General features: G+C 57.2%; 1 protein-coding gene across 3 annotated transcripts; it reads left to right on the top strand.

Annotated features, from left to right (window-relative positions):
* The first annotated feature begins 309 nt into the window (after positions 1 to 309).
* PDPR (pyruvate dehydrogenase phosphatase regulatory subunit) lies at positions 310 to 11,957 on the top strand. Of its 3 annotated transcripts, none has more exons than XM_059383963.1 (4): positions 310 to 513; positions 8,226 to 8,514; positions 9,648 to 9,781; positions 11,731 to 11,957. In XM_059383963.1, the coding sequence occupies exons 2-4, from the start codon at positions 8,291 to 8,293 to the stop codon at positions 11,925 to 11,927; spliced, it is 555 nt and encodes a 184-aa protein (XP_059239946.1). In that variant the 5' UTR covers positions 310 to 513; positions 8,226 to 8,290; the 3' UTR covers positions 11,928 to 11,957. The 3 variants fall into 3 exon arrangements, with proteins under 3 accessions (XP_059239946.1, XP_059239948.1, XP_059239949.1); XM_059383965.1 differs by lacking the exon at positions 310 to 513 and adding an exon at positions 4,163 to 4,344; XM_059383966.1 differs by lacking the exons at positions 310 to 513; positions 8,226 to 8,514; positions 9,648 to 9,781 and adding an exon at positions 9,794 to 10,974.
* The last annotated feature ends 12 nt before the right edge of the window (positions 11,958 to 11,969 follow it).

Raw genomic sequence — 11,969 nt, 5'->3', positions numbered from 1 at the left:
CGAGAGCCTGCGGGTCCAGAGCGGCTTTGAGCCTCGACCCACCCGGGGACAGAAGTGGGAACGCGCCTGGAGGGCAAAACGAAGCTCCGCGCTCCCCAGAGCACCGCAGGCGAGCGCCCCACCGCGGACCTCCCGGGTCCACCTGCAGAGGTCAACCCGCTGGGCAGCCGGAGTTCAAGAACATCAGGACCACTGCAGCTGACGCCCAGAGTCCCGGGGCGGGGCCTCGCGAGACCCAAACAAGCCACACGTGGCAGGGGAGGGGCCGCCACGGGGACGTCACGGCGCGCGCGTGCGCGGGAGCGATCTCGCTCCGGCGTACCCTTGTGGGGGCCGTAAAGCGCGGAAGGTCGCGGTCCCCGGCGTTCCCCGGAACTTTTTACTCCCTCTGCCCCGCCTCTTTCCTTTCCCGGCTCCCAGCGTTCTGGTGCCGGGACCCCTCGCAACTGTTGTGGCTGCTGCCCGGCTGCCGCCGGGGTGGTGCTGACCGCGGAGCGCTCGGAGGCCCGTGAGGTAAGGAACCGCTGTGGGGCCGCTCTGGCCTCCTCTCAGCGTGTCTCAGCGCCCCCCTTTCCGCTCTGGTCTCCCTCGGGGCTGGTCCCGGCCGCTCCGCGTTTCGTGTCGCTTGCGCCGGGTGGCCTCAGGCCTCTGGCGGCCGGGGTCGAGAGGGATTCGCCTCATCTCTCCCAGCCTGTCCGCGGCTGTGCTCCGTCCGGCCGAGGTGGTCCGGGTTTCGGAGACTAGTGCCCGGCTGCCCCGGGGCCTGCGCCGCGGCCCCTCAGGGGGCGTCCGCCGCCTCAGCCCGACGTCCAGAGCGCCGGCGGTGACCGCGCTTCGCGCTCCCGGCCTCGGGCTTGCAAGCCCCTAGGGCGGAGGAGGCCGGGCTCGCAGGTCTTCGTCCGCTGCGGGCGCAGTTGCTTTCCCGCCTGGAGACGCGCTGCGGTCCGCCTGCGCCTCACTAACTTGCAGGACTGCTGCAGAGTGCGGCAGCCAAATTAGCGGGGACAGTGTAGGCCCGGGGCAGTGGGCCGTCTTCGTGATGCGTGAGCACTCGGCACCGATGTGAAGGACAATGATGGGGTGCGGGCGTCTTCAGGTGTCCTTTGCCGGTGTGTGTGAGCGTGACGTACGGGGCTGCGGAGGAAAGGGGGTGGGGAGCCGCGCCCCAGGGCACACCTGGCCGGCACACCTGGCCGGCGCTGGCGGTTCGTATTGATTTCTTAAACTTGTCTGATCACCTGGTGGCATGCTGCTGCCCCTCGGAACAATTTGTTACTTAAACTGTAACCCCTGGAGGATTTTACTAGTTGCCAAGCACATTTAGATATGGCTTTAAAAAATCCTGATACTGACAACAGGTGTTTGGGGAGAAGGACGATGTACGACCGGGAAACTGGGCAGCTGGGGATGCCCGGCTCGCTCAGGGCGGAATGTCGTCCCTTCGTCGAAGCCGGGCAGATGGGGATGCCTGGCCCGCCCAGGGCCGAACGCCGCCTGCTTCACCGAAGCGGAGCACCCGGGAACGCCCGGTCAGCTCAGGGTGGAAGAAAAACCGCCTGCTTCCCTTTTTCGTTATCGCTCCTTTCTCTTCCCAGCAGGGCTCGTTGTTAGTTAGATGAGTCCTTTGAATGTGCTTAGTTAACTATAAACTTTATCCTCGTTCTTGCTTGTTTGCAAGACGGGATTAACGTTTGACCTTCATCAATCCTTCTGTTGGCTATTGTTTTCTATCTAATAAAAGTGAGACTGTGGAGTTGCTTGTGGCAGCAGTCCTTTTCGACCGTTGTCCCCTGCTCACAGTCTTTTGCAGCTGACTTGTTGGTGCCTAATTCTTCTCTCATCCACCACTGGAAGCGGCAGTGGCACTTGTTGAGAATTACACACCCAGGACGGGCAGGGTCCGACTCTCCAGAGGGGGAGCCTGGGAGAGAAAAGTCCTGGGGGGGGGGCTCTAGGGTTGAGGCAGGTGAGGGACATCTTAACCGCTCTCCCCTCACCAGTCTTCGTTGTCCCCAGCGGCCCGTTTGTACACACGCTGTGACCGTACAGAGGAACGACTCAGAGGGACTTGGAGCTGCCCTCTTGGTCGTGTTGGTGTAAGCAGATGTGGGCATACCTAGTCCCGATATTGAGTTTGCTCGGCAGATAATTTTTCTTCTTAGCGGAAGGCATTGTAGGGTCGTCTTAGTTTTTTAAAAATATAATTTCTTTTGGGCGCGTGACTTGTTTAGTCGGAAGAGCATGTGAGTCCCGAATGGGGTGTGGAGAGTACTTAAATAAAGCTTAAGATATGTATTTTTACACACACACATATTTTAAATCCGGTTATCGCTTTTCTTTCTTTGTTTTTGATACCTTCGGTTTCTTGTCTAGTGACTTTCCCTTCTCTGCCGTCAAGCTTGGCCTTGGTTTTGCTGCCAAACCTACTTGGATACTCTGGCACCTGCCTTTCTTTGTTTGGATCCACTTTAAATCTTTTTTGGTTCTTGTTTGCCTCCACCACTCACTGATTCTTTCAAGGTCATGATGCACACAAGGTCACAAATCTACTTGGTTCTCATCACCCTAGGCTGTTTGTTTGTTTTTTTTTTTCCTGGAACAGTCTAGGTTTCTAACATTGTTTATTTCATCTTAAACCTCATCTGTTAATATGTGTCTTCTGTGGCATTTGCAATTCCTTTTATCCCACCAAGGGATGTGTCTTGTGGTTCTGGCCTCACAGCTACCGCTTCTGTACTCGTCTGAGGTTGTTTGATGGGTAGCAGGGAGTAAAGATTCTAGGGTAGACTCTGTGGTGCCATCCCGACAGGGTCTTACTCCTGGCTCTGCCACTATTGGCATTAGAGAAGCTTGGTCGAGTTCCTTCCCTGTGCCTCAGGTTCCCCAAGCAGTAGAAAAGAAATTTTAGTGCCTTATAGGTTTGTGAGTTTTAAGTCAGTTTTAAGTCAGTTGTACACCTAACGCAGCATCTGGTAGATTGTAACTGCCTTTGAAAATATTCCCATTTTCTTTTTAAAAATTCTTTCACGTGATTTAGATATCCCCTGAAGTCTGAGAGCCTAGCCTTGAGATCTCTGAGTCCTCATTGAACTCCTCCCTCCCCACCCCCGTGTGTTCTCTCTTCTTATCCATTTAGCAACTTACATTTCCTAGGTGCCTATCCTGAATGCTGGGAGAAGTATGATCAAGTTATATCATTGGTCCCAGTTCCCAGAGATCTCCATGGTTATATGATACTAAAAAGTATCTTTACCAAGTGCTTCTTAGGTCCAGTGGCCATGTTTTTCCTTCTATTCTGATTGGGTGTTTGTAGCAGCTGTGTGAGGCAGGGCGTCCTAGCTTACCTCGTGGATGAGGAGCCCAAAGCATGGGGATGGAATAACTTGCTGCAAGTCCTAGAGCTAATGAGAGGTGGGTGGAGGCTTTCAAACCGCCAGCTGTCTGTCTCTCTGTAAAGCCTACATTCTCAGCTGGGCTGTTGTGCTGTTTCCCTGATTGACCAACATGGTCCGGGAAGCTCTGTGCTGGGAGAAGCCCAGGGTGCGATGGGAGAACATAGGAGGGCCACCTGACCCAGTGCTGGGGGAGGGGTCTAATAAGATTTCAGGCTGAGAGCCTTGGCGTTACCCTTGTTTGGGGAGTGGGTGGAGAGTGGCGGGAGCTATACTGTTTGGTTAGAGGAACAGTGTGCCCGGATCCCGGGGGGTTTCAGAATCCTATCCTGTTTGAGGAATTAGTTACAGAAAGGTTCAGCCTGGCTCCAGAGAGAGCAGAGATAAGAAATGAGCCAGAGAGTGAAGGGTCTTGCACTTCTGCGAAGGAGATTGCCTTTTCCTGAGGGCATCAGAAAGACACTGAAGAGTTTTAAGCAGGGGCGTGAAACAAGATTTTTCATTTGAGAAGACTGGCTTAGAGTCCTGTGTCAGGATTGTGGGGTGTGGGGAGAACGGGCTGTGGAAACCCTTTCAGGAAGCTTCTTCGGTAATCTGAGCAAGGGTAGCCGCCTGTACTCAGGTAGCTGCAGCAGCGGGGGGGGGGGGGGGGGGTGGGGGGGGGAGAAGTCGGTCCACCTGAGGGAAATGAAGCCTGTGGAATCCTTGGTCCTTGCAGGTTGGCTGCATAGAGGAGCCAAGAGAGGAGGAGCCCAGGGTAACACCCAGGGTTCTCATATATGGAGTCACACTGGGGACACAGAAATGGAGAAGATTTGGCGATTGTGGAGGATGGGTTTCCATGTTGGATGTGTCCATTTTGACCTCTGGGAGCCCCAGCGGACTTGCTGTTGTTCCCTTGGAGGTGCAGACGCAAATGTTGGGGCCGCTGTGGATTGGGCCCTCGGTCACGGTAGGTAGTGAAATCCCCCGGAGAGTAGGGGACCGAGGGGAGTAACTGGTCCCAGAGCCCCATGAGGGACATGGACTCGGAAAGATGGACAAGGGAGAGCAGCCAGCAAAGACGTGGCCAGGGTAGTAGGAGTCAGGATTAAACCAGGAAAGAGGGTGTGAGTAGAAGGAGTGGTGGGCGACATGCGGTGCTTGAAGAGGACCTTATGAGGAGGGGGCCAGTGTTCCCAGAAGTTGGCAACATGAGCCTTCTCGGTGAGAGCAGCATTCCTGGCTGTTGGGGGAGGGGGTGCACAGAAGCCAAACTGCTTTGGTTCGGGGCAGACAGGAAATGGGGGAAAAAGGGACAGATCATACAGGAAGCCCTTTCCTGAAGGTATTCGTCAAGTGAAAAGACAGGTTGTGAGTTCGCATTAAGAGTCACTTCTGGCTCAGGACGCCTGGGTGGCTCAGTCAGTTAAGTGGCTGCCTTTGGCTCAGGTCAGGTCATGATCCCAGGGTCCTGGGACCCAGTCCTGCATTGGGACCTTTGCAAGGTGGAGAGCCTACTTCTTCCTCTGCCTGCCCTGCCTACCACTCCCCCTGCCTGTGTACGCTCTCTGTCTCTGATAAATAGATAAATAAAATCTTCAAAAAAAAAAAAAAAAAAGAGGAACCTCTGGCTTGACCACCGACCAACCATACAATCACCAAGTTACGGGTAGGGGAAGAAGGACACAGTCTGGCGGCGGCACTCGGGTGCAGAGCAGAGCTTCACATGGGACTGCTTATTTCGTATGGTGGGAAATCGTTGTTTTAAATTTTATTCATTTATTTGAGAGAGAGACTGCACGCAAGTGCACTAGTGCCTATGAGTTGGCAAAGGGGCAGAGGGAGAGAGGGGGAGGGGCCTCTTGCGGCCTTGAACTTTGGACTCTCTGAGGGAAGGAGAGATGGTTGCAGATGCCAGTGGGATTGTCGGTGGAGTTTCAGGGGAGGAGATGAGTGGGGTTATCTGCTTTGAAGGAAGGAAGGTGGGGGGTCTGAGGTCTGGAGAGGATCAGTGCTGCGGGTTCAGAGGCAGAACATACACAGACATCTGCCTGTGGCTGAACCCGTGATGCCCCCCCGGTTAGGCAGGGGGTAGCCACTGGCCTGAGCCATGGAGGAACTGGGTCTGTTCCAGTGTGACCAAGCTGTAATCCTTCCGAAGGGAGGGGGAAGGGGAGGAGGATGCTCCCCGCCGCCCCCTGGAGGCGAGCTCAGTAGAACGCGGCTGGCCAGGAAGGGGTGGCCGCTCCCTCAGAGGAGCTGTGGCTCTGTGGACACCCAGGGGAGAGGTACTGGGCGAAGGGCCAGGGCTTAACTTTGGAAAGGATCCTCTGGAGGGCACAGTGGAGAGATCTGGAGGGGAGGGTGCAGGGCGGTGGGGAGGGAGGGAAGCACAGAAGTTGGTGCTGTGGCCACGAGGTTGCAGGAAGAAGCTTCTCTCTTGAGACCCTTGGGCAGGGACCAAGGGTGCGAGGAGGCCTGGTGACTACTGCGAGGCAGCCGAGTGATCGGCCCTGGTTGGGTAGGATTTGACTTGGGATGCGGTGTAGGCCTTGCTCAGTCTCTGTTTGGAGATGTTTGTGGTGGATAGGCGCCACACCTTGGCCTTGGACGAGTTGGGATTTTGGGGCCCCGCATGCTGCTGGGCATGCTCTCTGCCGGGGCTCTCCTCGGAAGTCCCCTCCCCCCCCAAACGCGGGAGCCCCGCTGGTCCCCCTGCCGTCTCCCGGCAGGTGTGTCTGCAGTTTCCTGAACCTTGAACAGGCCTCTGCTTTGCTGGGAGAGTACTTCTCCCTGGTGACCCGATCCCATACCCTTCTGCTTCTCTGTCTGATGATGCTGGTCCCAGCCTGTGACACCGAGGGTGCAGGATAAGCCAAGCTGGACTCCCCCACCCACCCCTGCATCTGGGAGGAGGCCTGCCGGTCCCTGAGTCTCCCTCCAGCCCGCGGCCTGTGCAGACACGGCGCACACCGTCCCTCACCACAGCTTTGGGTCCTCTCTCTCCTCTTCCAGGACCTCATTCTTTGTCACCAGCTCTCCTTCCAGATCCACCTCTTTCCCTTTTCCCGGCCCTTCCCGCCAGCAGTGAAACAGGTTCAGGGCCCGTGCCTTTAGAGACCAAGAGCCTTGCTCTGCTCCCTTCAGAACAGAAAGTGAAGGAACAGTCCTCACTCCCTCATCTCCTCGCTCGCTCGGGAGCTTGCTGTGGCCCCGGTTTCATCCCGAGCACTCCCCTGGGAATGCTCTTTTTGGGGACACCAAGGACCTCTGCTGTCCCAGCAGACCCTTGTCCATCGTGCTGCAGGGTCCCTCAGGCACCATCCATAGGGAACCACTTTTTTTTTTTTTTTTAAAGATTTTATTTATTTACTTGAGAGAGAGAGAGAGAGAGCATGAGCAAAGAGAAGGTCAGAGGGAGAAGCAGACTGCACATGGAGCTGGGAGCCCGATGCGGGACCCGATCCCAGGACTCCAGGATCATGACCTGAGCCGAAGGCAGTCGTCCAACCAACTGAACCACCCAGGCGTCCCGGGACCCGCTTCTTAAAGCCCCTTTCCTCTCTTGGCTTCTGTGACACTACAGCCCAGGCCTCTTTCTGCCTCGCCACGGCTCCTTCTCTGTCTCTTGAACCTCGTCTGTTTGTCTGGATGCTGTCCGTCTCCCCAGCGCTCTGTCCTCTGTCCGGTACTTCTTCCTCTTCCCAAGCTCTGCGTGCTGGGGAGCCTCAGGGTCCTGCTTGTTCCTCAGCATGCTGGGTCTCCAGATACCTGCGCTGGTCCTTGGCTTCAGGCCTGGATGTCTGACCACTGCTGGTCCTTTCCCCGTGGATGCCCGCCAGACATCTTGCGTGTAACCCCTCGGGTGGGCTGTTGGCCCGCCTGCGCCCCTTCACAGCCTCCCTCTCGCTCACTCTCCCTGCCCGCCTCCGTCCCCATCCCTGGCCCTTCACACTGTGCTAAGTGGCATCGGTTGCTTAACCCAGAAGCTCTGCCGTCTGCCTTAGTTCTCCCCTTGCCCCATTTTAACATCCCATTTGCTGGCACGTCAGTTCTGTCATTTCGCGTCCAGAGCAATCCAGTTGCGGCTCTGACTCCACTGCCACCATCCTGCTCTGAGTCTCCGTGCCCTCCCTCTAGGACTACGGCGGTCGCTTCCCAGCCCTGCTTTTCCTCTCGTTCTCCAGTCCTCTCCCCACCGTGGAGCCGGACTGATCTTGGAAAAGCATGTCCAGTTATTTCATTCCCTGCTTCTGTATTTTCCTTTGCACTTGGAGTGGAATCCCAGCTTGTCGCGATGGCATCCAAGGGCTGTGTGTCCTCGCTTTCTGCCTGCCTCTCCAGCCTTGTCGTGGGTCTACTCCGCTGATCACGCTGTGGGCACATTGGCCTCCTTTCTGTGCTGGGACTTCTCAAGGTCTGCCCACCCCACCCCCCACCTGGGGCCTTTGCACATGCTTGTGCCTCTGTCCGGAAGACGCAGCCCGCTGATTCCTGGTCACCATCAGGTCTCTTTTCCAATGTTCCTTGTTCCCGTCCGTCCTATTTGGCACATGACTTCAGTTATTCCGGCACGTTGGCTTTGCTCCTTGTTTGATCTGGGTACGGGCTGCCCCTGCTGTGGGCACCCTCACAGACACTCCAACGCCCCCTTGCCTTCTGTGTCTCTAATGACAGTTGCATAAAGGTCGTCCCCTGCTGTCTCTATAGCTGGTGAAGCATCTGGAACTGCAGGGCCTCAGACACTGGCAGAAAGCGTGGCTAGCTGGTCTCTGTCGCCTCCTTTCCCTTTCTCAGTAATCCTGAGCACGGAGTACGGTGGAATGAAATCTGGTTGCTTTCTCCGTCTAGTGTGAATGTCGGGGATCTCCGCCATAGCTGAGTGAGAGCACACCTCCGAGCTGCCGACAGACGGGATGTTTTTTCGGTTGCTGTCGGCGGTCCGAAGACAAAGGCCCGGCCGAGGATGGCAGAACCGGTCGTCGGGGAGGAGCAGTGCGTCGGCCGCCGAGGCGCATTCTGTCGCCCTGCCCGCCCAGGCGCAGGTGGTCATCTGCGGTGGCGGGATCATGGGCACATCAGTGGCCTATCACCTCTCCAAGATGGGGTGGAAGGATATTGTCCTTTTGGAGCAGGGCAGGTAAGGAGCAGACACACACGGTGTGGGGCTGTGTTGCACCCACTGCTCGGGCTCCCCTCATCCCCTCCCCTCCCCTCCGAGTAATATGGGCCCAATAGTAGCCAGGCTGACTGGCACTCAGTAGCAGGAGAAGAGCCACAGAAAGGCTCCTGGACGCGCTTGTGCGATGATTATGCCCGTGTTCTTCGGCTCAGAGGGAGCTGCCCGGTTCCAGCACGGCAGGTCTCCTCAGAGAGAGTGCTTCATTTCGGGGTCATGGCGCACCTCGCCGTCTTGTCCTCTCCACTGTAGTCCACAGCAACACCAGCCCTGTGGCTCGGGAGCTTCCTCTGTGAGCCGAGCCGGAAGAGTCTGTGCATCTCTGCTCCTTTCCTTTATGGGGCTCACGCAACTCGAGTGCAGTGGTAAAGGGACAGAACAGTCACGAAGGTCGTGCGGCGTGCCCGTGCGCCTCGGCCCAGGAGGCGCATTGCAGAGTGGGGTCCCGGTTGGATGTCATGGATCCGGCAGGTGCCACAGTGGTTAACTGAGGTTCATGCTCTGTTTCAGGCTGTTTCACTTTCCCCCGAATGTCCCCTTTCTGTGCTGTTGCCTGCCAGAAAGTGGATGACCTTTAACACGTCTGTTGTATTTATTTCTGAGTAGGCAATACATGTACATGACTCAGAGTGAAAATTGTAGAGAGTGTACAGGGGAAAATCTGCCCCCCGCTCCAGATTCTAGCTCGAAGTTTCCCTCGCTGGAGGCAAGTTAAGTTCCTTGTGTATCATTCCAGATGCTCCCCGCGCATATGAGTGCGTCTTTATCAGTCAGCTCGGATGTGTACCTGGGCATTCATTTGTTATTTTTTCCACTTTTGTATTCAGGTTGGTAGTGCACCTTAAACAGTGTCCCTCCCCTTGCTTTGCTCGTTAGGGTTGTTCCATATTGTGGCAGAAAAGCTTTCTCTCGTTCCTTTTTCTGTGCCCATGTGGAATATCCTGCCGTCGAGGGGACTGTGGGCTGTCGGTGGCTAGGGAGGTGGCCTCCCCCTTCCCAGCTGACAGACGACGCCATAATGAGGGTCTCTGACCTAGCTGCCGTCACGCGGGGGGAGCGAGTCCATCTGATGGCATTTTGGATGTGTCCTGCAGGCTGGCTGCTGGCTCCACGAGGTTCTGTGCTGGCATCCTGAGCACCGCCAGGCACCTGACCATCGAGCAGAAGATGGCAGACTATTCCAACAAGCTCTACCACCAGTTAGAGCAAGAAACGGGCATCCAGACAGGTAAGCAGGTAATCCGCCGCCCGCCGGTCAGCCTGTGGTGCGGACTCCGGGGCTCTGGGCCGTCTGCGCCCGGCACCGCGTCAGCCCGTGGGTTCGTGGTCAGGACTCGAGTCCCAGGCCGGCGCTGCCGCTCGCCGGGGTCTTTTCCTGGCGCGAGTCTGTCAGCGTGTTGCGCTGTGTCCCGTTTCCCTGCCCGCCGGTCGAGGGGATCCGTCCTTACCCCGGATCCTTTCCAGAGCCTGTCATCCTCAGGATGTGAACGGCTCCCTGGGCCGTTTGCTGTGACTTCACTCACTGAAGTCTATCTAGCAAGTGGCCACACGTGGCTCCTGAACGAAGCCGCCGAGGACTTGCCCCGGTTCGGTGCGTGATGGTGACATTGCTCTGAGCCGCGGCACCTGCCCGGTTGCTCTGAAGGCTGTTTCTGACCAAAGAGCTTAAACGTAGGTTACCCGCCATGTGTGTCGTCAAGGGGAAAGACCCCAGGCAATCGCGAGCTAAGTATGACCAGAGCAAGTAGAGGGAGGGCCGAGCCCCGGGACAGCCCCGCAGGGTCACAAGGTAGAGGGTGTCTGTCCGCGTGTCGTCAGGTGACGGATCGGCCGGAAGCCCAGGGGCCGATGAAACCGTTTGGTGGCCACGGGAGTTGTCCTGGGGGAGTAGCGGGATCTAGAGCTGAAAATTCAGGACGCCCGTGTCCGTCAGGGTTGCTCTTCTGAAGACCCGTGTAATTCAGATCCCAGATGGTTCCAGGCTGATCCTGGCAAGGTTGGTAGTAGCCTGACGTGCTCGCCCGCTGAGGTGGCCCTGCCAGGGGTTGCAGCATAAGCACCGGGGATGTCTCCTTTGCTGCCCGTTCAGCGCTTATGTGACCCGCGCCACGGCTGTCGTTGGGAGGGTGAGAGTTGATGTACTCAGAGGCTGAGGTTTTATGGCATTTCCCTTTCACAGGATTCCTACTCTTGCGAAGCGTCGCCTCGCGTGTAAATCTTGGATCAAGACTGAATGTCTGGGAACTGGGAGCGGGTGGCTGTGTTCGTGCAGAGGGGAGATGCCAGGAGAGGAGCTGGAGGAGGGGAGGGAAGAGGCCGTGGCCCTCTGCCCAGTGGATGAGCCTGGTGTCCCCCCGCCCCCCACAGTGTCCTCAGATTTGGCCGGGCTTCCTCTGGAGCGGCGCGGACTCAGTGAAGATGGTAAAAGGCGTCCCCGCTCCTCACCACCTCTGCTTTTGTCACGGAGGTTGGCTGCTGCGTGCAGGACAGGCGGGAGCGGGTCCCTTTTGGTTGGATTTAATTTGGGGGCAACGGGTACTTGAGTCGGGTGGGAGCAGAGTCGGAGTCAGGAGAGGGTCTGCCCCGCGGGCCCCGAGCCGGAACTGCCGACTTGCGGTCCCGGGTTCGGTTCCTCGTGCTTTGCCGAGCCCTGCATCGCTTACCTGCTTGGATGCGAGAGGAACCCGGGCCGTAGGCCTCTTGTCTACAAGGGAAGTTCATCTCACTTGAGTTCTGGGTCATTTCCTGGAACCGCATTTGGAGCCTGGTGTCTCCCTGTTGCTTTGCAGGGCAGCAGGGAAGTCAGGCCAGGGAGGGTGCAGGGGTCACGCTAGTCTGTCACCCCCGTTGCGGTTCAGCCATGGTGCAGCGGAAAGGGGAATGGGGGTCCCCAGCGGAGAATTCCGTTACCCGGCAGGATGTGCAGGGGTCAGTCGGGGGACTGGTTTTGAGCCCTTAAATGAAGACACGTGACCTGTATACAAGCTGGATTTCCGGATATGCTATCCTCAGAGAGAGTGCATTTACGTGAGGGGCAGGCTTTCTGACTCGGGCCATTTGGCTCTTCTGAGAAAGCCTCCTTCAGGAGGTTCTCTGTGATACGAGGGAGTCGGGAAGCAGGAGTTGGAACGTTTTGAATCCCCTAAAGCTGTGTTTGGGTTTGTTCTCACGGTTCAGAGCCCCTGCTGAGTTCCCTCCTGCGTCGCATGCCCGACCTGGAGACCCTGGAGATCCTGAAGTTGGTGAACTGCCCTGAGACCTTCACCCCGGACATGAGGTGCATCATGGGCGAGTCTCCTTCGGTGAGGGGCTACTTCGTCCTGGCGGGAATGAACTCTGCCGGCCTTTCGTTCGGTGGAGGGGCTGGGAGGTAAGTCTTCCTTGCTCTGCCCCCGTTTGCCGGGCGCTTCCTTCCT

This window comes from Mustela nigripes, chromosome 17 (assembly GCF_022355385.1).
Source record: "Mustela nigripes isolate SB6536 chromosome 17, MUSNIG.SB6536, whole genome shotgun sequence".
NCBI classification, from domain to species: domain Eukaryota; kingdom Metazoa; phylum Chordata; class Mammalia; order Carnivora; family Mustelidae; genus Mustela; species Mustela nigripes.
The sequence above is the reverse complement of the archived record's forward strand: the minus strand, read 5'-3'. Positions and strand labels throughout refer to the sequence as shown.